Source organism: Neomonachus schauinslandi, chromosome 9 (assembly GCF_002201575.2).
Source record: "Neomonachus schauinslandi chromosome 9, ASM220157v2, whole genome shotgun sequence".
Taxonomy (NCBI): domain Eukaryota; kingdom Metazoa; phylum Chordata; class Mammalia; order Carnivora; family Phocidae; genus Neomonachus; species Neomonachus schauinslandi.
The window spans coordinates 102,339,637-102,364,110 of NC_058411.1; the positions used below are offsets into that span (position 1 = coordinate 102,339,637).

Consider the following 24,474-nt stretch of genomic DNA (forward strand, 5'->3'; position numbering starts at 1 on the left):
AGATTTACTTTTTCTATTAGTAACAATAACACCTCCTACCCAAATAAAAGTAATAACATTTTATCCCACTCTATGATAAAGCCTTATGGTGATTTTTAATTATTCAGTATATTTCAGTATATAAAAGTTTTATAATAAGTTTATACTTAAATGCTTGACAATTCTTGATTCTATATAATCTTTCTCCTTTCCCACAAAGCAATTTTTCTTCTCTAAATATGGAAGACATAAAGACAACACCCAAAAAAATTTTTTTCAAGCCATCAGAGAAACTAGGTAAAGTGATCAAGTGCAAATGTAAATTCTTGAAATCCATCCTCGCAAACACCAATCCCTATCCCAAATTAGATCTATCTCTATCCAGGGGCGCCTGGGTGGCTCAGTTGGTTAAGCGACTGCCTTCGGCTCAGGTCATGATCCCAGGGTCCTGGGATCGAGTCCCGCGTCGGGCTCCCTGCTCTGCAGGGAGCCTGCTTCTCCCTCTCCCACTCCCCCTGCTTGTGTTCCCTCTCTCGCTGTGTCTCTCTCTTTCAAATAAATAAATAAAATCTTAAAAAAAAAAAAAAATCTATCTCTATCCAATTTGGCTAAGGATTAAGAAAACTGAGCCAGCAAAGAATCTAAAAGAATAACAGTAAAAATGGCTCACCTGATCCCAACTATACTACTATTACTCAGGAAACTAAACCAATGAGATATCTTTAAGAGTCATTTAAAAGTCTTTATACTTTTAAACCTCAATCTTAAACACCAGAACATTTAGCATTATTAAACCGATTTTGTAAAATATATACACACACACACTCACGCACATACACACGTGTATAAATATGCTTATTTATTTATAATCTAAATGTACTGCAAGGTGTCATCCTCACACAACAGCTCCATCACCCACCTGATAGTGATGCAATCGGCCACTCTCTCCTTTGGCTCCTACATGTCCCACAGTGCCTAAACCAAAACACCCTGCTAGAAACTGCAGCCTCACAGATGTGAGCAGTGTGGATGACTGGAAGCCTGAGCTTGACCTGCTTCCTGCCACAGAGATGCTACCTTTTTCCTCCATCCCAGACAAGAGAACGAGGATCTGGTGAAGTGCTTCTAAACGAAGCTTGAGAAAAGTAAAATAAATATATTTTAGAGTCCGGACTCTTTCACTGAACTGAGATACAACGGAATTCCAACACAGATAATATATCACTTAGCACACAGAAAGCTCTGACATTTCTTAGACATCTATTCTACTAAACATTTATTTTATTATTATGACTTTTTAAAAATCAAAATATTTCTAAAAACTCTATAAGCATACTTCAGTATAAAAGAGGCTACACAGGGGGGCGCCTGGGTGGCTCAGTTGGTTAAGCGACTGCCTTCGGCTCGGGTCATGATCCTGGAGTCCTGGGATCGAGTCCCACATCGGGCTCCCTGCTCAGCAGGGAGTCTGCTTCTCCCTCTGACCCTCCCCCCTCTCATGCTCTCTCTCTCTGTCTCATTCTCTCTCTCAAATAAATAAATAATCTTTAAAAAAAGAAAAAAAAAAGAGGCTACACAGGACAACGGGGAAAATAGATTTAAGTAAAAGAGACCTAATTTCAAGGCCAGACTCTTCCACCTACTGTGTGGCCTTGGGAAACTCATTTAACTTCCTGAATCTCAGTTTCTTCATGTGTCAAAAGAGGCCAATACTGTAGTACTTTAACTTACTCACATTGTGATGCTCATGAGAATAAATATGTGAAGGTTTCAAAACCGTAAGGTACTATGATATAATGAAGTTATATAGAACGAATACTGTTTAATTCAAGAACTAGAAAAAGTATTTCTGAAAGGTTTCTCTGTGATTCTCCTGAACATGGGGCTCTATCTTCCCTAGGAAGACAACACCCACCACTGTGGCCAATCAGTCTATCCTTTTTTTTAATAAACTTTTTATTTTGAAATAATTATACATCTAATACTTGTACAGAACAGCTGAAAGATGGTACAGATGGTTCCTGTATGCCTTCCCCCTACCTTTTGCTAATGTTATCATCTTAGGTAACTATGGTACATTTATCAAAACTATGAAATGAACACTGGTACAACACTATAACTAAGCCATAGATTTTATTTGGATTTCACCAGTTTTCCCATAATGTCCCTTTTCTATTCCAAGATCCAATCCCAGACAGGGATTCCTTAGTCTCCTTTTTAAGTCTGTGACAGTTTCCATTTTTCTTTTGGAAGAGCAGTTCATGTATTTTATAGAATGTCCCTCAGTTTGGTTTGCCTGATGTTTTCTCATAATTGGACTAGAGTTATGGATTTGGGGGAAAATACCATAAAGTCCTCTTCTCATCACATTATTTTCAGACATGTATGATAACACCATAACTTATTATTGATGATGTTAATCTTGATCACTTGGCTAAGGTAATGTCCACCAGGTTTCTGCAATGTAAAATTACTCATTTTTCCCCCCTTTTTATACTCTGTAAGCCCCAAGCCACTAAGTCCAGCTTACTTGGAAAAAAAGGGGAATTAAGCTCTACCTCCTGGAAGGAAGAGTATTAAAGGATTTGTGTACAGGGGCGCCTGGGTGGCTCAGTCTGGTTAACGTCTGCCTTCAGCTCGGCCCTGGGACAGAGCCCCACATCCGGCTCCCTGCTCCGGGGAGTCTGCTTTTCCCTCTCCCTCTGCCCCTCCCCCATGCTTGTGTGCGTGCGCTCTCTCTCAAATAAATAAATAAAATCTTTAAAAAAAAGCAGTGTATATGTTAAAACCAGAAGAATTATAAATATTTTGAGGGAGATACTTTGAGGCTATGAAGACATCTTATGTCTCCTTGAAGTTTTGCTAATTTTAGCATTTATCATTATTACTGTGGTGTTCTAATCTAGCCCTTTTTATTTTTTTATGTTTTTCAAAATAATTTAATGACAAATATTTCTGTATAATAATAAAAGATGCTTAACTTTATATTAATATATTGGAGATATTTATCATTTCCTAGTACACATTTAGATTATTTATCAAACATTGCTAAAATAGAGAAAAGCTCTAACAAACTACAAAAGTAACTTTATGTCTCCCAAACATTAATATCAAGTAGAAAAGCAGCAAGCAGTGATTAGCTATGTTCATACACTATTTTAATAACCCAAGAGGTAACTCTGAATACGACTATTTGATCTTTTTTTCACATAATTTTGTTAATGACATTATCTGAAACATCATTTTAAAGTAAGGATTTCAGCATGTCTCTATGAAGGTTTCTGCAATCTAGCCCCTTTTAAATGGAGACAAATGGGTCAAAACTGGAGGCTCCAGGAAGCCGATCTGTATGCTCACCAGCCAGTCGCACTCTGGTTTCTAAGAGACAAGGAAAGACTTATGATTAAAGTATCTTGTTCTAAGAGATGGCAATTAAAAATGTACTTTTGTCCACTTCAAACAAAATATTATGCTGTTTTAGTTATAAGAGTGACATCAAAAAGTGGAGGTGGAAGAAAGAGAGAGGGAAGGAGAAGAAAAGGAAAAGTTTTTCCTATACTGTGCATTCGGTGATTTGGGTTTCCATAGTGCCTCACGAGGAGTAAATATCAAAGACTTACTTCTGCCCTTAACTGCTGCTGCTCCATAGCGATGATGGAGGCCTGGGGACTTGTAGACATACTTTCCTCCGGTTCCTTAAAACCTGGGGCATTCCCCACGTCTCCACTCACAAAGCTCACAACATTTTCAATCAAAGTGTGAACTCCCAAAGACTTGGTCAGATCAAAATCAGACTCGAAGGAGTAAGAGGAGTTGCATAACCAGTCTCTGCTATGTTTCAGGCGAGCCCAAGAGTCACTCAGGGATTCCAACTGACTGTGCAAAGGACCTACACACAAACAGAACAAACAGGTATCAATGACAACCAAGTAGAGCATACATTCTGAAACTAGACGAGGGCTGGGTGCTGCTACCATACCAACTGGTGAGAAATGGACACTCATGTTTGAATACATGCATGCATTAAGTGAATCTGAGCAAAATGCTTTGGTAAAAAACAATAAACAAACAAAAAGTAGAGCAATGTAAGAAAATAAAGGGAAAGCCCTGTTTGATGTATCAGTGTCTCTGTAAGCGCTTTAGCAACACGCTGCCACAAGAAAAAGAAAGGCAGAAGCTGCTCTCAAAATGCTTAGCTTAAAATGCTCTGCAGTATTAAACCAGACCACCATTTATGAACAAAAAAGAACTTGACATTTGGGACACTGCTGGTAAGACCTAATAGTAATAGGACTTCATCTGATTTAACGTTATTTTTGCAAAGAGTAAGTTAAGACTGAGCAAAGAGTCTACATATTTACAATGAAACATTACCAAAAAAAATGAATATAGAAGGGCAAGTAAACTTACACAAAAAGGAGACATAAACATCACCCTTTGGGTTTCATTAATATAAGGAACACTTTCACTGTGTCATATGCATATTTATTGCAGGTTGTGAAACTCCTATATAGAGGAAGCAAAGTTTCACAGACAAGAATATATGAGATTTACTGTAAATGATATCTATTTAAAATTACCAAGTGATGTCACAATAGTTGCTAGATATAATACCATTAGTTTTTGCCAGTGGGCATTTTCTCGACTAAATAGACAAAAACATTAGACGACAAATATGTTAATATGTTTGAACTCAACAACTGTCCAAGTCACATGCCAATATTAGCTTTAAATAAATATGTAAATGTCCAGTTCTTACAAGCCTTGTCTTTTTTAATTTAATTGATCTCAGGTACATGAATTAGATTAATCATAATCCTTGGCTCATGATATACTCTCATCATTGGTCCATGCATGGCCTGCTTCTGTATTTATTTATAAAAAATGTGAACACAAGAACTAGAAAATTGATAGGAACTTATATCTACCTATCTGTTCCTCCTCCAAGCCATCTCTCCCTATCTCTTCCTAGCTACAGTTGTCATTATCCCTAACCTGGGTTTATCATTCCTTTGCTTTTATTAATGCTAAATATTGTTTTATCTTATATGTATTCATTCCCAAGACAAAGAATGTTTAGTTTTAGGAGGTTTTGACCTTATAAAAAAATATCATTTTATGTACATTTTTTGGGCATACTCTCTTCCATCAATATAATACTGCCAATTTTCACTCACATTATTGCATGTCGCCATAGTTCATTTGTATGAATGCTATATAATGTCCTATCACGTGAATATACCAAAGTTCTCTATTAGGAATGCATCTTAAGGTACCCAACAAAATATGCATTCCAAAAATTATATTTGTTGCATAACAAGATGAAAAAGATTTGGGAAGAGAACTACTTAAACACTAATGCCCACAGAGAAAACAAATTAATACAATATTTACTGCTTAACTTATTTCTGAATTACTACACTGGTGTCAGTAAAACCCTAGGACTTCAAAATTAGATGTAGAAATTCAGCTAATATTATAAAGCAACTGAAATAATTTATAAGCATTCTACCAGAATAATTTAAAATGGCAACAAATATATGGTTTATCTGCCTTCCATGTTTCAGCAAGAATTCTTAAGATTAAAAAATGCTGAATTTTCAGTTTTACTGAGCATAAAAAATAATCAATCTGAAAAATTCCCCAAATTGTATAGCTGAGTATTTTTTCACATAAAATAGAAAAGAGTAAAAAAAATCCAAAGAATAATGTCAAGGATGGATAATGTATTAAATTAAAAATGATATTTAAAGAATAAAGCAGAAGCTAATTTTTAAAAAAAAGAAATAATCATTTTCCATTTCCTTAAGCACCCTAAATTCAGAATCTGGATATAGCCTTAACTTAGAAATGATAGTTTCTGGCTCTTGCATTGAACTTCTTTGTTCAATAATAAAATTTCATAATAAAAAGTTCTTCTGTTTTCCAATACTTACAAATTACTGTGCAATGAGCTAGTGTTAGAACCACAGAAGTAAAAGGGACCTTGAAGATTATGTAGTCCTCAATTTCCAATTGAGGAAACAGAGACTCAAAAAATTGATCTGTTAAGGGCGCCTGGGTGGCTCAGATGGTTAAGCGTCTGCCTTCGGCTCAGGTCATGATCCCGGCGTCCTGGGATCGAGTCCCACATCGGGCTCCCTGCTCCTTGGGAGCCTGCTTCTCTCTCTCTCTGTCTCTCTCTCTGTCTCTCATGAATAAATAAATAAAATCTTTAAAAAAAAAATTGATCTGTTAAATTAATAACACTAATTCCTTAATTTTATGGGAGGGATGTGATCTTACATATTCCTGTTACTCGTCAACATCACGAGTCACTAGTCCATGGAAATGTCAATTGCCTGCCTACACAAAGGTCCAACTGTGAAGAATATACAAAGAGTGAATTGCTTTAATATACCCCCAAATGTTCTAGGATTGGGTAGGTAACCCATTCAAATCCTCTCTGTAAATTAAAGCAGGGGCTAAAGTTTTTGTATAGAGTCAGACAGTAAATATTTTAGGTTTTTCTGGGTCATAAAGGTCTGTGCTACAACCACTCAACTTTGCTGTTGTAGCAGGAAAGCGGCCATAGACAATATATAAACAAATGAGTGTGTGGCTGTGTTCCAAGAAAACCTTATTTACAAAAAAAAGGTAGCAGACCAAACTTGGCTCACTAGGCATAGTTTGCTGACCCCAATGTAGAAGATGCAATTTATTAGGGATAAGACCCAAACAAAACTTTGTATGACTAAAAGAAAGAACAAGAAAAACACGATATGAAAGCATTAGGATAAATAAATAAAATAACTGTAACCCAAATATTTAGGCTGACATAAAAAATACTTTAAAACAAAAACATTATGGAAATGAGAGATGAAAGAACTCTTAGTCTTTAAAAAACTTGTAACAGGGACGCCTGGGTGGCTCAGTCGGTTAAGGGTCTGCCTTCGGCTCAGGTCATGATCCCAGGGTCCTGGGATTGAGTACCACATCGGGCTCCTTGCTCAGCGGGGAGCCTGCTTCTCCCTCTGCCTGCCGCTCCCCCTGCTTGTGCTTTTTCTCTCTCTCTCTGACAAATAAATAAATAAAATCTTTTAAAAAATAAATAAATAAAAATAAAAAAATAAAAAACTTGTAACAACCTGATAACTTTGGTTTGTTCGACTTTGTTTAATCTGAATATAGGAAATACTGTGTCTGAAAAGTACAACAAAAGCTTCTATAGAGTAATTGTGACTAAGTCCAGTTCTCAGTATTAATTCAGAGTCATCTACTATAAAAAGAAAATATAAAGTCCAGGAAAATTTTGAGATTGTTTACTTGTCCTTACAACTTTGGTTCTTAAATGGAATTTTCAAAATGAACATGGCAGAGCTGCAATACATACTTTATAAATCATAAAATATGTAGGCAAGCTAAAAGGGGAAAAAAATTAAACATGCCATCATGTACTTGCTTGAAGCTCTTCTTTTTTCTGGGGCTCAACTGGCCAAAAAGGAGTAAATACACTACCACACAAGAATCAGAAGACAAAAGGAGAAATTTGATACAGGAGACAACATTTACATTTGCTCTTCTTTATATAATGTAATTTGAAATGCATAGTTACAACAGCATTTCACCCATACATGTCATACCACGAAACACACATGCTGATAAATGTTTCCAGTATTATTATGGCTGTAAAACCCTAACACTTTATTTAAAGACTTAGGGAATAAAAAACCAAACCATATAATATTTTAACTAAGAAGATTCCTGATGTTGCTTCTTAAATTGTTGCTTTGGTATCCCCACCATTTTTCACTGCATCAGCTTCAGCTTAACTATGAAAACTAAAGTTAAGTATCTGCAAAAAGGTATCTTTCAGTGAAGGATGACCTCAGTTCTACACAACTATAGCAAGTCTTCTAAGTATTTATCAAAGTACCAAAATACCAACACATTTAACAGGGTTTGTCAAAAATTTTGACAAGCTGCTATAAGAATTAAATGTGTTACTATGTTTTACATGATCAGAACAATGACTGGCATATATAAGCAGTTTAAAGGTGTTTAAAGAATGCAAATGTCATATTATCTCTGAAGTGCTAAGCAGAAATATGTTTCACCTATCTCTTTTTAAAGTAATTTATGACTTTTTTTGGTTTTAGAATTTAGCTTCCATGCCTCTAAAGAGCTGAGCAAGTTGACAGAGCTAAATTTATTTGCTCACTTTGCTCTACTCCTTCCTATATGCACTTACTTGGCCCAACTATGAAAGCATGAATCCTAGTATCTCCAATGCCACATACTGAAATTATAGGCACTTGGCACTCCCAAGGAGGAGTAAGTCTTTGGAAGCGCAATAAGGGCAGCTGAAATGTGTAGACAACCATTAATTGTTAATTGATACAGCCATTTAATTTCAGTAAATGGGACAAAATTAGACACTTATCTCTCTCTAATTTTTCTTATTAGGTTTTTAATAACTCAGGACCACTGAGACTAATAATTACAAAAGCTATGTGAGGGAAAAAGTTTACATTTCCTCTTCAAAATATTGGAAAGGGGTAAACAAGTATGTAGAAGAATTGTCACTTAGCTGGACATCTGCATGTCCTTCATAGCTCAAGTTAGAATCAGAACACCTAAATGGCCCCAAACAGTTCTCAGACTTGGTAGGTTCATTTGCCCAACTGAAGATAAGCATACTGAGGCTTACGGCATCTGGTCCATATTGGCAATAAATAAGGAAAAAATAGGGTAGCTTATTTTACCATTATTTAAGAGCAAAACAAAACAAAAAAACCACCATGGTCAGAAGGTAGTCACTAAATATACATGATCTTTAAAAATTCCTTTCAAAATATATTGTCCTAAATGTATTTCAATGTTTGTTTCTTTTAAAGAAGGAAATCCATAATAAAACTATTAAGTGTACATTTTCATTGTTTAATCCACAAGCGCTAGGATTCATGAGATTGAAAACTACTCATTTTTGCTGCCCTTCCTAAAACAGTACTTCTACTTTCTAGTCACCTATTCCTAGGAACAAAGCATCAGCAGATTTTTTTCTCTGGGACCATTAAAATGTAATGATTACTAAGATAAATTGGTACCATATTAAGTGATATCATGAAAACTTACATAACTAGTTTGCCTCCCTATTATAATTTCCTAAGTGGGTAATTAAAAAAAAATTCTTCCCATGAGGTCCTATATTTGCTTTTCTGTTTTCCACAAAATAAGTTAAATTCCAACAGGTTACTAGATTTTTGGTACTACCTTGAGCTTTTTGGAGAAGGTGGTTTATCCACAAATAAAATTTGGATTAATGGCTTAATTCATTTGTATCTACTTAGATCTAAAACTACAGAAATTCCACATCTACTTACAGGATAATAGTTTAAAAAACTGAACAGGTAGTTACTCTAGGGCAGTAATTCTAAAGTATTAGAGTAATTCCTCCTAAGTAATTTACACTCAAATTCTAGGTTATGCTTAATTCAAAGATAAAGATACCACTTTCTGTTTTATTCCAAACATTAGTTTGCCACATGCTGTCATGGCTAATACAGACTAAATCTCACATTTATATTTCCATAAACAAGATAAGGATTTGAGAGAAAAGAATAATTTTAGCCAATGGACTATCACATATAAATATAATTAGTATAGCAGGAGGCTCTTACACTATAGACTGGAACCCTTATGCTACTCAGTAAGTTTGGAACCATCTTCTCTCTAACACCAAATGATACGCATTCATTAACATAACAGAAATTTTAGCAACAGGGCTCACCTGAGCTAACCGAAAATTTAATTCCTAAGTCAAGTGGTTAAGGAAAATAACTCTCTGGCTAATTATGGCACGTGAACTGCCAATTTTCAAAGAATTAGAAAATAATAAAGTACATGCTGCACGTTATACTAAACATCACTTAATTTTTTTCATATACAAATACCTTGTAATTTTTTTAGAAACCCAGCACTATGTTATAACCCAACAGGTAAGTTACAGTCTCTGAAGACTTTCCAATAAAGAAAGCACCAGTTCTAGTCATTACTCCTAATATTTCAGAAAAATCATTCTCTGCATTCTAATTATAATTAAAGGACAAAATATTGTCATATTTTATTCTATAGAAGTACCAACATTTCTTCTTCTAAGTTATAAGCACAAAAATGAAAAAAACTGTGTGTGCATTTCTTCTCCTCATTCCTCAGTTTTCCCTCATTTCTTGTTTTTTTTCCTGTGGGGGGGGAACCTAACATCCTGCCAAGGAAGCTATGAAGAGAAGGGTTTCCTTTTGAAGTACAGAAGACTTAGTATCACAGGAAAAAAAATTTTCCCACAGGCTAAAAAATTGCCACTAGTGCCAACTCTGAACATCTCACATTTTCACAACCACAGTATAAATGGGTTCAATAAAAGTACCAGTTAATAGAGAACAATACTTGGAGAGTTTTTAGTTTTCCTTGAATTCAGATTCTCTGAAACTGCTGTCCTTTCCACACATCTGTATATATAACCAAGAGTTAACTATATTATTCACTGAGATAGAGCTTCTAACAAACAAGCTTAACTCTTGATGACACTCTAAAATTGTTTCTCATGGGAAAATTTCTCCCTAGAAATCCTAAGTTCATGCCTTACATGCTTTATCTTATGAGGCAAAGAGAGCAAAAACAAGTGGAAACTTCCTGAAAGTGTGCATGGGTACGTGGGAGAGTGAATGGAGGAGAGTTCTCCCTGAAACACCTTTTAAACTATGGCAACTATACCAGTGAACTAAAATATGGCAAATCATGTACATAACCCCCCATAATATAAAGCATTGCTTCTGGAGTTCCACAGGACTTATTACAAAGTTAAAACACATGACAAATGAGAAACAAAACAGATTATTAACTCCTAGACATTTCTAGATTTTAAAAGGGTATAGATTTTAAAGAAAATGATCTTCCTTTTAAGTCTTCCAATAAGATGTTTCTAAATTTGCTTCTGCAATAATGCTTCAATGACAATCATATCTAAATACATCAGAAATGAAAACAGCTACTTCATTTAACCAGATTTTTAATTTCTTAACACTTACCTCTCTTTCTATGAGATGATGCCAAATCCAAATCAACATTTCGTCTTCCACTCTATTAAGTTAAAAATAAATAATAAAATTTAGTTGTGAAAAGTGCTTTAAGATTAAGATTTAATACAATATTAGAATAAAAATATAATTATAGCAATGTGCTACTTATTCACAAGTCAAGTCAGACTAACAATACGAAGTCTCTAAAAACCCACTGAAAACAGCTCTAAGAAAGCCCAGGTACATAACTCTGAGATACTAAAACACAAAGTCAAGGTATACACTAACACTGCAAAGTAGCATAAGTTCTTCTTTGTTGTCACCTTTTCTTCTTTGGAATCGTAGTCTTTTATTTTCCAAACACATTATGACCTTATTAATACCCTCTAGATGTCTAAAGCTCCCTGCGGTAAAGTCCCATTTTCAAAAATTATTACTTGTTCTATTCTCACTTTACGTTCTTTTCAAAAGCCCCACTAGTCTTGGCTAAGTGTTAAGAGGAAGAGAATCTGATGAATCCACACTAACAGAAAAATAACATAGTCCTAAACCTTCTAGCAGTATTTTAAAAAGATTTTAAAATGTTTTTAAAAGCCTGTTAAATATAAAAATCTCAAACTGGTGAAACTGCAGACAGCTCAATAAAAACAGTGAAGGCTTTCAGGAAGCCTTCTGTTTCTGCTGGGGAGGGGGTGTAGACAACTATCTGCTCTGCTCATATAGCCAACCAAACACAAACCATAGGTGGCTTATTTTCACACAGACTTGACATTATAGTCTTAGGAATTTCATTCATACTCTATCACACAATAAAAAAAATTGGCGGCAAAGAAGAAAGGTTGCAGAAATAACAAAATAGACTCATTTAGGAAATGCCATTGTAGAAAATTGTTACCTGGTTACACACAGACACATGTACCTACATTGTGGATAAACACATTCTGTCTTACACACACATACACACCAAAAATAAGTATAGTGTCAGGCCATTTGGCGCTGGACAAAATACCAAATGTCACAATATTTCCTAAAGATATCACTGTATCATGCAATAAACATTTTTATCACACAGTACCTCTGTCATGAAGGCTCATGGAAGAGTTTTATCTCAGGCCTCAGAACCAGAATTATCTGTGTTTCCCTTGAACAATTGGTTTGTATATATCTTTTAGACACTGAATCATGTGAATCATGCTTTTCCTGTTTGGTGGCTCACCTTCAGCAGGACATCACAAGATATATGCTGAGGTATACAAATCTTACCCAGGGCTTTATCTCTCAGCTTCTTTCAGCCCTAATTCATTAATCTAATTTATACCTTGATAAATTATTTTTCTACACTAAAACAAATCCTCTGTGAAATAAGGGGGAGAAGGAATAGATTAAGAGACTGTAGTACAAAATGTTGGTAAGTATGACAACTGTCAATCAGTTAAACTGAGGTTTAATTAACTTTGCTGAGGTTTTTCTGTTTACTAAGCCAGAGAAGAAGATTTATGTATCATGTAACACTTTTTATAAAAGAAGGATAAAGATGGGGCGCCTGGGTGGCCCAGTCTGACTCTTGGTTTTCGCTCAGGTCATGATCTCAGGTCATGAGATTGAGCCCTGCACCGGCTTCCACACTGAGTGCAGAGTCTGCTTGAGATTCTTTCTCCCTCTCCCTCTGCCCCACCCACTCATGCTCACTCACTCTCTTTCTAAAATAAAATAAATAAATCTTTTTAAAAAATAAATAAAAGAAGGATAAAGACTTAGCATTAAGCTGGTTAACTTCAGTTATTTTAAGAAAGCATTTCATTCATTCACAATTCAGAATAAATGAAATACTACTAGATATCAAGAATACGAAGATAATCCTAAATAACCTCAGACAGAAGGATAATATATTTTAACTGGAAAAACCCAAACTGCCCCCACTGCTTGCTCCTCTTCATCTATACCAGGCTCTCGAAAACTGAAGCCTTAGCCAGGTTTCCTTTCATCTGCAAAAGAATCTGCTCTGGTTCTAGACTTTCCTACCTCTTACAACACTATTTTTCTAAACAGTCCATAATGAAAGATGATCAAGAGCAAACCTTTTCAAAAATGTGTTTATTAATCTTTTAAAAATTGTACGGAAACTAAATGAACAATCTTAGCAACTAAATCTTAAGTTCAAAACACCTCCACTGATCTTTCTGTTTTGAAAACATAATTTTCAAAATGTTTTAAACTGTATTACCAAATTTGTGCTTCACAGCAACCCAGCTGAGGTCAGTATAACAGGTAGTTTTATTCCTCATTTCAAAGATAAAGAAGCAAGGGCTCAGAAAAGTTAAATGTCTTGCCCCAGGTAAAGATCAATAGTAAATCACAAGCCTATTGTGACTCAGTCAGATTTCATTGTTTTCTAAAAGTATGTTGCTCTAACTACATCTATCCTCATTTTTTATCTTTTCATTTCAATGGAAATGAATTATCAATCTCTTACAGTATGCTTGGCATATTATAAAAGATAGGGGCAACACAATAAACCAAGATCTTCTAAGAGGTCTACTGGAAAGAAATATTAATAATACATAAATAAGTCCGACGTGAGACAACCCATTAGTGGTTCATTAGAGGTACTAACAAACTGCCACGGAAATAACTGGAGACTCACTGTGAGTAACGTTATCTTGGAAAAGCTTTCTGGAAGAGTTGACATTTTGGCCAGTTCTTAAGAGAGAGATAGGACCCCATCAACAAAGTCCAGGAGAAGAACATTTAAGACAAACAGTGCTTGAGCAGAAGCTCAAGAGGTATGTTTAGGGTCTGGCAGGTAGACTACCACGCCAAAAATGCAGATTACCACAGGGGTAACTGGCTCCAGAGGCAAGTAGGAAACATTTTCCAGCATCTCTGATTTCTGGGTAGGCAGTGCAGAGTCACTGAGTTTTCTGAGTAGAAGGTAGCACGACAGCAAAGGTGTTGTTCCTGCGTGTATTTTCAAGAGCTCTAACTCTGGGAACAATGTCTGAGGAGAGGAACTAAAAAAAAGTAGGGAGATCAGTTTGAAAACTACCAGTCCAGGCAAAGGTAACAAAGACCTGAATTAAAGAGTAGAAAAGACAGAACGGGCATGGAAATTTTATCAAAGTAGATCAGATGGCAATTCAGCCATTAAAAACAAAGCAAAACAAAACAATTTAGTGACTGCCTAGTATGTGCCAGGCACTACAGGTGCTTGCAACACAGCAGTAAATAAAACAGCAAAACTCCTGTCCTCAAGGAGCTTATATTCTAGTGTAGGCTAACAGAAACTGACAAACCAACATAATAAATAAGTAAATTACGTTAGGTCCTGTGGGGGAGAAGACAAAAACACAAACAAACCCCACAAGGCAAGGTGGACAGGGAATGAATATGTGGACAGGAGGGCAAACTGCAATTATAAATAGAGGGGTCAGGATTGGCCTCACTGAAAAAGTAACATCAGAATGAAAAGTTGACGTGAGGGAATTAGCCAGGCAGACAACAGTATTCTAGTGGGAAGAAACAGCTGGGTAAAGGCCCTGAGGGGAAGTTGTGTGGTATGTTCACAAAAAAGCCAAGAGGCCAGTGTGGCAGAAGGAGAATCATCAATCATGAAGGACAGGAGAGATCAGAGTGATAGTGGGGCCAGCAAATGTAGTCTTGTAGGCCCTTGTAAGGCTTCTAAGCTAAGAAAAAGTGAAGTCACTGGAAGTTCTGAGAAGAGAAGTGACATGCTCTGTGTTATTTTTGACAGGGTAGGGAGACTAGGTAAGGAGACTGATCAGACTGGAAAAATAAACAGAGACATCTCAGAGACTGTAAGATTGGGAACATGAACTGGGAGAACAGAGATACAAACGGTAATAAAGAATAAAAGGAAGAAAACAAACAAAAACATCATGATACAATGAAACCTGCTTAAAGACACTGTTGAGCTTTCCTTAGAGGAGGAATCTTTTATGCTTAGAAATTTCTTTTAAACAACAGCTTTCTGTTCATGTAGCACTTTATACCTTTCAAAAATATTTTCATATCCATCATCTCAATTCACACAACAGAGAAATTTCAGAGCTAAAAATGGAGCTTATGGACCACTCAGTCCAAAAAACCAGAGTTTCTGTTCGAGCTGTCGTGTGACATGACCAGTCTCACAGCTCTTCAGAAGTAGAATCAAGGCCAGAAGCCAAGTCTCACACATTGCCATCAACACAACAGGCACTAATAATCTCCTATCACACAATTCTCTGGAACACTAAGGCCCAGAGAAGTCAAGTAACACATATAGTTTATTCACATACAAGACAGAGGAACAGTCAAACTAAAAATCTAGCTATGAACTCCAAGTCCAAAGCTACTCAAATAGAAGGAATCTCTTAGACAGTTTTCACACTGTAATTTACCTGTCACACTATAGCATACTTTACTTCCTACTTCTTAGGTAAATCACCATCTTGCCTGTAGTCCAGGTCCTGAGGATTTCTGGGTAGGTAACTGAGAGCTACTGAAAGATTTTAAGTAGAGGAGATATAAACAGACGTGTGAAATATGTGCATAATACGATGGGCACAAAACAAGAGGTTTGGAGGCTTCTGGACTAGTTCAAGCAGAAGAGAAGGAAAGTTTGAAACAGAACAGTGGCAAAAGGGATGGAAAGGACATATTAGAAATATATTAAGGGTAAAATTTTCAAGACTTGACTAACTGAAGTATAGGGAGTATGGGAGTTTGCAAAGATGAGAAAATAAGGAAAAGAAAAGGATGAATCCTGGGTAGTTAATAATACCACCTACTAAGGGAATATAAGACAAGAAGATTTAAGAGAAAGATCAATTTATTTTTGGATACGTTAAGATTGGAGTAACCTCACTTGTTCAGGTGGAATGTCCATCAAAGAGTCAGATATATGAATTTGGGGTTTAGGAAGAAGTCAGAGCTAAAGATAGAAATCTGAGAGTCATTAACATATAGATGGTAAATATCTATGCAATATAGTTACCTTATTTCTCTTAAAAGTTCTTTTTTACTTTATTTTATTTTTTAAGATTTTATTTATTTATTTGACACAGAGAGAGAGAGAGATCACAAGTAGACAGGGCAGCAGGCAGAGGGAGAGGGAGAAGCAGGCTCCCCGCCAAGCAGGGAGCCCAATGTGGGACTCGATCCCAGGACCGGAGAATCATGACCTGAGCCGAAGGCAGACGCTTACTTGACTGAGCCACGCAGGCACCCCTGAAAAGTTCTTTTTTAAAAAGCTCTTATATGTCTAAGACAAACATATATTACTTACTGTCACCAAAGTCTTATGTATCTATACCCTGAAAACAAAAATCCCTCTTTACTGAATCTAGGTATACCTACCAGTGTGTAACCCTCTTCATCTGATTCAGGCTGAGACAAATCAGATTCACTCCTTGATTTGATCAGTCTATAATTTGGACTTGCGTGGACTAGCCGGCTCTCTGCAGTAAGACTTTCACTCCTGTCTCACATGCACAAAGAAAAGTTTTTCAATTTGGGATTGTTAGTGAACATAAAATTGAATGGAACTAGCAGCATAGAGATAATACACACATACAGTGAGGAGTAATTGTATCTGTCAATGGGAAATCCTGACTCTTGCGTAAGCACAAAGCCCTTTATAATTACACCAAAATAATTTGCATGCCACTACAGTACAGAGATGCTGCAAATAACTTCATATGTTTGTCAACTGCTGTTGCTTATATGTATGAAAAACTGTGCCTCGTTTAATCAGAAATGTATGTTCCAGGCTGAATCAGCATCACTCTTTACATTAATTTAATACATTAATACATTATTTCACCCTACTCAATTTGTATTTCCTCCTCCATGTCTGTCTTAATTTCAGAAGACCACCACATCTTCGAGAATAAAGTATTTCAATGCATAAAGTAACAAAGGGGGTAGAGTAATATTTTAAGTTTCTAGTCAGTCCCACCTGGTCATAAGTCCACCCCCTTCAGAGGCACTTGTTGAAGGCTGCTGCAACTGTCCTTCTTCCTTTCGCTTCTGAAGCTCATCAATCACAGGACTTACTCCTAATATTAACAGGGCACACCGATGGATCACAGAGTTGCAGGCAGCAGTGTATACATCCTGACCCTCAGGAAGGTCTGTGCTGACCCTTCGCTCTTGCTGAGACTGAGGAGGTGGATCATCAGCTCGAGCCCCAGACCCTGCCCCACTGTTCATTCTATCTCGATCTCGGCTACGAGCTACTTCACGGGCTGAGAGGAAACACTGAAAGATTTCTGTAACATGCAACACAAAAACAAGGTCTTAACACATGGGGAGAGAAGAGCAAAGAAAATAACAATAAAAATAGTCATAAAGTTTGGATCAAAACTTATTGAAAGAGGGAAAATTATTTTTTAGACATTAAATACAGATAGTTACTAAGTTAAAATTATATTAAATACATGTAAAATATTAAACTTCACCAAAACTTACAAAAAGAAATACCTATGCCTTTACAGAATTTAGATTTGATTTATTCTATTTCTACTCTTATTAATGAGTTAGATCAGTGCTTTCCAAAGTGTGGCTCCAGACCAGAAGCATCAACGTTATCTGGGTACTTGTTAGAAATGCAAACTACTGGGCTCATCCCAGACTTTCTGAATCAGAAACTATAGGCATGGGGCCAGCAATCTGTGTTTTAAAAGATCTTCCAGCTGATTTTGAAGTCCACTAAAGTCTCAAAACTACGGGGTTAGATAAAAATAACTTCATTAGTTCTGAGATGTTCGTAACCTTGGTATGGCAAATGTCAGGTTACAAAAGAAACACAAAATTTAAGTTGCATTAGTTATGAAAAGCCCCCTTTCCCCTTCTAAAGTCTATATAATTCCTGACATCTACACTTTGCTGTATCTCAAACACATTTAAAAAAGTACAACCACTAAAGTTCTTTGCTGAAACTAAATATGGTTATAATACACAGCCAAGACTGCCTCCAGAGTCAAGTGGCATCACCAAGAATGTCTATCTGATACCAGCCCTTCCCAAATCACAAGTGTAAAATCACTGAGTTTAATAAGGTTCTGATGCGGTGGTAGATACTTCACAATAGGAAATGAATTTTTTGCTCAAATTTTGAGTGAAGAGAGTATTCTTATTGGGAATCCAAGCAGAAAAGTTGGTAAAATACCAGATTCATCTCTTAATACCGAGGTACAAACTTTAAAAATGGATTTTATATGTATATTTTATAGAATTATTATAGCAATGTTTTCATATGCTGTTTAAAGTCTCTTATTTTCTGCAAAAATCACAGCAACAAACTCAAGAGTACAAGCTGGAAATCAGTTAAAGTAATTAAGAGAATGGTCACTGGAATTTTGGGCATATCTCACTCTAATTCCAGCTGCTACTAATGGTGGCCCTAGGCACATAATTTTTGCCTCCTTACACCTCAGTTTGCCCACCTTTAAGAAAGGGTAAGGACTAGTGTGCATCTCATTAGACTGTTGTGAGGATTATCAGCTCATCTATGAGAAGCATTTCACCCAGTGCCCAGCAGGTAATACAGGTGCTCAGAAACCATAGCTGGTTTAAAAATTACTACTCCCTGGATGACTATTATGCTTTCTTTTACTATAACTGAGGGTTATATTTTGTTACTGTGTTTTCCCCTTTGGACTTTGCTTTCCAGAATTTCTAAACTAAGTTTTAAGTTTAACTGCAAAAGTTCCTTCAGCCTAGGTTTTTAAAATATAATTATTCTCCCTCCCCATCTCCAATCCCCTTTTTCCTCTGGTTTTTTGTTTTGTTTTGTTTTGTTTTTAATGGTTTTTGGTTTGGGGCCACCTCCAAATCATTTTTAGAAGTATGCAGAACACAAATAAATTGATAATAAAATAAGTATCAAATTGATATATAGAGACAATCCTAATACCAAATGCACAGATAGCCATAATATTTTAGTCTACAAAGTGAATAAACATTTTAACTTGAAATAGCCAAATCACTCAAAAGATACTAATAAGTGTTTAAAAGCACTGATATTTCCTTGTAAACATCTAAATGATTACCTTTAAAAATTATCTGTTGCCTTGGAATATACAAGTATTAAAAGTGTTATTCACCCAGCCAATAGTATTCTCATGTATATTCTTGCTCTCTACTGACCACGGCTGTAGTCAGTGGGTGAAATTTATAATTTTGAAAGTGTAACATATAAAAAATAACTAGGCTCTCCTAGTAAGTGTAGAAAGGGCCTCTCTTCCTCACCACACAGAGGTTGGCCAGGCCTATGGACAAACTGGTACCCTCGAAAACAAACTCTGAATGACAATATCCAATCACTCATGGGCATCATGTCATGCATAAGACTCAGTGGAACAGTTACTATTTCTAAAAGCCTGCTTTCAGAGCTTTTCAGCCCCAAACATGCAATCCAATAGCTTCAAAATGGAACTAGCACAGTTTTAAGAGCTGAAACATTAGCTAATGTAAATTGAGATCACCAGTAGAATATTAGATCCTTTTAGAAAACCCATAGAGAAATTTTTGCTTTTCTCTTCTCCAGTCAGTTCCCCTGACACGAAGAATGCCACAATGTGTATCTGTGAAGTAAGAAGGGTGTACTCACTGCCGGCTGTCATCACTTCATGTTCCCGTTCTTCTTCTTCATCCTCTGGCTCAGGATGCCCCTCCTCCCGGTCTCGCTCAGCCTGTTCTTCCATTTCAGCTTCTTCATCAATGGTCCGGGTAAATGAATGCTCCTGAGGATCAACATCTGCAGAGTCTTGGTTTTCCGAGACCTTAAAGAAACAATAAAAGCTACACTGAATATTTTTTTCAAAAACTCGGAAAACTTTATTAAAACCTTGACTTCTTTATCATGGAAAATACTGCTAATATCAATAACATATGAATTTTACTACAAAAACCCAAAAGATACACTGGATAAGTCTGAAAAGGTTAGAAAGAATGTATGTACACAAAATATGTACAGAGACACCTATATGCCCTCCTATCCTCAATATTTGATTAGAATGTCATGTTATAAGTTGATTCAAATTTATATTGCTATTCAGCTATAAACTCCTACAGAGCTGCAACTTAAAATGAGTTGACTGTAAAACCAAGCATAAAAGGTAATTTAAGAACATGAATTTTTATACCATCCAGTCTCCCTCAGGCTGTATATGTTATTGTTACTCTGTATAAATGTTTAACAATTCTAATTTAAAACAGTATTTAACTTTTTTTTTTTTGGTGAGAACATTTAAGCTCTCTCTCAGCAAATTTCAGTTATACAAACAGTATTGTTATTTTTTTTAATTTAAAAATGTTTTCTTTACTTTGTTTTCCCCTGAAAAATAAAAAATTAGAAATTAGTATTATTTCCCACAGTGGTTAAGCTACCTAGCAGTCATCTAAAGGACAGAGTCCTTGCAACAGATATTAAGAGCCTCATGAATACCATAATAGTATATATCGTCTCCCCCACAAATTTTAGTATAAAGTACAAGTGAAAAATTTTATTTAATGCATAATAAAAGTTATTTTGTGATTGGGACGCCTGGGTGGCTCAGTCGGTTAAGCGTCTGCCTTCAGCTCAGGTCATAATCTCAGGGTCCTGGGATTGAGTCCCGCATCGGACTCCTTGCTCAGCAGGGAGCCTGCTTCTCCCTCTGCCTGCCGGTCTCTCTGCTGTGCTCTCTCTCTCTCTGACAAATAAAAAAATAAAATCTTAAAAAAAAAAAAGTTAGGGCGCCTGGGTGGCTCAGTCGGTTGAGCGACTGCCTTCGGCTCAGGTCATGATCCTGGAGTCCCGGGATCAAGTCTCGCATCGGGCTCCCTGCTCGGCGGGGAGTCTGCCTCTCCCTCTGACCCTCCCCCCTCTCATGTGCTCTCTCTCATTCTCTCTCAAATAAATAAATAAAATCTTAAAAAAAAAAAAAAGTTATTTTGTGATTGACAGCCAGTAAATAACTTAAGAATTTCATACAGATGGGGATACTGAGCAGTCAGTCAGACTCATACAACGTGTAAGTCACTTATCCCCATAATATGAAGTTTCAAATCTGGGCCACACAAAATGGCAAATTAATACATTTCATGGACTTTCAAGGTCACTAACAAATAGATCCACAAATATTAAATCAGTGCATGCCAAAAGAACACTATAATACTAATGCAGAGATAGACTTTGGTTTTTAAAATCTAAGATCTCAATAACAGAGTATAAAGCATCTAATGTATAAAGTTTTAAAGTAAGCATTTCTGAAGGTGATGTATAATCCAGGCTTATAATTACAGGATCATGTTATCAGGATTACCAAGCACTTTAGAAATCACCTACTTCTGTTGCAAGAAAAACTTCTGGAGCATTCCTTTTTTTCTTTCTTTTTCTAGAGAGAGAGAGAGCATGCGCGAGAGCACATGCAGGGTGAGGGGCAGAGGGGGGTGGGGGGCGAGAGAGAGAGAGAATCCCAAGCAGGCTCCATGCCCTGTGTGAAGCCCTATGCTGGGCTCAATCTCATGACCCTGAGATCAAGACCTGAGCTGATACCAAGAATTGGACTTAACTGACTGAACCACTCAGGCATCCCACTTTTGGAGCAGTCTTAAGAAAAAGTTTCAATCTTAACCACCAGTGGTGGACAACTCTAATTAGGAGAAGGTTCTCTTCCTTATATTCAGCTAACAGTGATTCTCCATTCAATTGTGACCCTTAGGTGCTACCTATGCCCTCTGGAACAAGAAACTCACTTATTTCCTCTGCTACAGGGAAGCTACATTTTTAAGGCAGCTATCAAGTGACTCCCTTTTTCATTTCCCTAGGCTAAACATTTTTGACACTTCCAGTTCTTATATAATGTGACATTCAGACCTTTCAGCAATCCAAGGCAGCTTTTGTTAATGTCCCAAATTAAACTGGATAATTCATATATGGTCTAATCAGCATAAAATAAAGGAATAATATTTCATATGCTTTGCGCAATGCAATTTATTATTACTTATACAGCCTATGAATATACAAACTTTCTTAGCAGCCATATCACTTGATAAATGTGGGTTAAATAAACCCCAAATCTTTTACTCATCCAATGTTTAACTATATAAAGAAGTATGTACTCAATATTTATTGAACATCTGCAATAATCAAAGCACATTTTTTTTCCTCACATAAACCAATATGGAGCTCTCTCTCACAGCTTGCAGAAAAACAGAAATTAACTGATTTCCAACTTTACCCATCTGTCTCGTGATGATGACCTGGTCTGAATAAGTTCAAGGTTCTTGCAAGCAAGTAAACGACTTCGAACTTTGTACACACAACGGTATACTTCTGATAAGCTTTTACCAGGTTGATATCTAAATAAAGAACCAAAATAGAAAAGTTACCTAATTTCTAACATCATGAGAGCAAATGTTTGTCTGAGGATAGTTTTAAGTTACTTGCCGGCTTTCTCCACATGCTTGGCTAAGTAAATTTGTGTGTTTCAGAAGTGCTGCAAGAACAAATCTAGACACAGTGTCCAAGAGTGACTCATTACTTAAAGTTGCACTGTCCCAATCTGAAAACAAAAATGATGCATTGACATTTAAAAGGGCTCAGTAAACAGTTCAGAGTAATTTTTTTTAGTAATCCAACATCTGAATAGTATCATTTTCCTAAACATTATTTAACAAATGCACCTACTAGATACCAGATATTGTTCCTTGTGCTAGGGATACAGCAGTTAACAAAACTAAGTCCCTGATCTCACAGAGTTTATTTTCTAGCTGGGGGAGAGGGGCACTAATAAATATAAAAATTAAGACGACAGAAAAGTGCTATAGAGAAAAATAAAGCAGTGTGGGATTACTGTTTTATATAGACTGGTTTGCAAAGGTCTTGGATAAGGTACAAGTGAGCAGAGATGTAGACGAAGTTAGGGAAGGTGCCATACAGAAACAGTTTCCCCTCAGAAAAAACTAGTGTAGAGGCCCTGAGGCAGGTTCAAGGAGGCCACTGTGGCTGGAACAAAGCATGCATGCACAAGTGGCAGGAGACATTAGAAAGTTGGCTGGAGACCAGATCATACAGGGCCTTGCAGGCCACTGCAAGTCCTTTAGATTTTACTCTGAGGGAAATGGGAAGCACCATTAGAAGGCTTTGAACAGAGATACAATATGATCTGACTCGTGTTTTAAAAGGCAGACTCTGACTGCTGAGTGGTGAACTAGACAGGAACAGCAGTACTGCAGTAATTCAGGTGAGAAATGATGGTGGCTCAGACCAAAGCAGTAACAGCGGAGGTAGTGAGAAATAGTCAGATTCCAAATGCGTTTGAAAGGTAGAGCTGACAGGATTTGTTGACTGATCAGATGTGCAAATACGAGAGAAATCAAAGTTGACTAGAAATGTACTTAGAATGTGGTTGGCATTTACTGAGACAGGAAGAATACTTTTGGAACAAGGAGCTGAAATCAGAAGTATGGTTTTGAGTACTGTCTTTTAAGCATCCTCGTGGAGATATTGAGTAAACTAGTCAAGAGAGGACATATCTGGTATTTGAAGCCATGAATTAGATATTGTGAGTACCATTAATAAAATGAAATGCATGGGGTAAGAAAGGAAACATTTGGACACACATGAGTACATGCAATAGAAAACCAAAATCACAGCATTAGATGATAAGCACTAGGCAGCTGTTTTCTTTAATTCCATGCTGGCATATTAGTACTGTATTTTAAAAATGTAGTACATTTGGTAGATTCCAAATGGGGGTGGGAGGTTTATTGTCTGCTAAACTCTTGTTAATTTGACAGATTTACCATGCTACTTAAAATAAAACCAACCAAACAAAAAACACTCATGGAAATATCAAGCCCCAAGTTAAGTTTATTTGTTCTTAATACCTTCTTAAAACTCCTATCTCAAGAGATAAAATTTTACATCTTGGTTTTCCAGTCATTTCTGTATGCTTAGGGAAAAAAAACTAAATTCAGACCTACCTATTTTACAGGCAAAACAAAACAAAACAAAAACCCTGACAATATAAACATGCCTGATTTTAAGAAAATTTATAGGCCACAGAGAATCTTAAAATGACAGACTATATTACATAAAAATTTTTCCACATTAGGTTCATGAGCAATCATCTGTTCCAAGGGAATGCTTGCTATTCTGACAGTTGCTATGACCTAACATCAAACATGACCCATTTCAAGGAAGCTAATACTCAATTTAAAATGTAAAGTAAAGTAAGGCCCTCTGCTGTGTTTCCACATTAGTAGATTATACTCCTATACAATTTTTAAAGTAATGGGTTCTTTCCTTCATTAAAGTTATGGTCATATCATATCTAGCACTACAGAATGTTTCCACTATTCAGGTATAGTCTAAGCTGCAGTATATAAGCAATTCAGGAAATGGAGCCATAAAATGAGTTTTTAATTCATTTTATGTTTATATCTAGCT

The 24,474-nt window shown here is 36.3% G+C and overlaps 1 protein-coding gene across 1 annotated transcript in view; it reads right to left on the reverse strand.

Moving 5' to 3' along the window:
- The window catches only part of HERC1 (HECT and RLD domain containing E3 ubiquitin protein ligase family member 1), a 146,889-nt gene that overhangs the window by 80,729 nt on the left and 41,686 nt on the right, over nt 1-24,474 (reverse strand). The window contains exons 19-26 of the mRNA XM_044918258.1: nt 22,471-22,585; nt 22,262-22,382; nt 19,648-19,819; nt 16,993-17,305; nt 16,392-16,512; nt 11,046-11,097; nt 3,600-3,868; nt 899-1,114 (exon numbers count right to left, since the gene is read on the reverse strand). Coding sequence (XP_044774193.1) covers nt 899-1,114; nt 3,600-3,868; nt 11,046-11,097; nt 16,392-16,512; nt 16,993-17,305; nt 19,648-19,819; nt 22,262-22,382; nt 22,471-22,585 — 1,379 coding nt within the window. The remainder of the gene's footprint in view (nt 1-898; nt 1,115-3,599; nt 3,869-11,045; nt 11,098-16,391; nt 16,513-16,992; nt 17,306-19,647; nt 19,820-22,261; nt 22,383-22,470; nt 22,586-24,474) is intronic.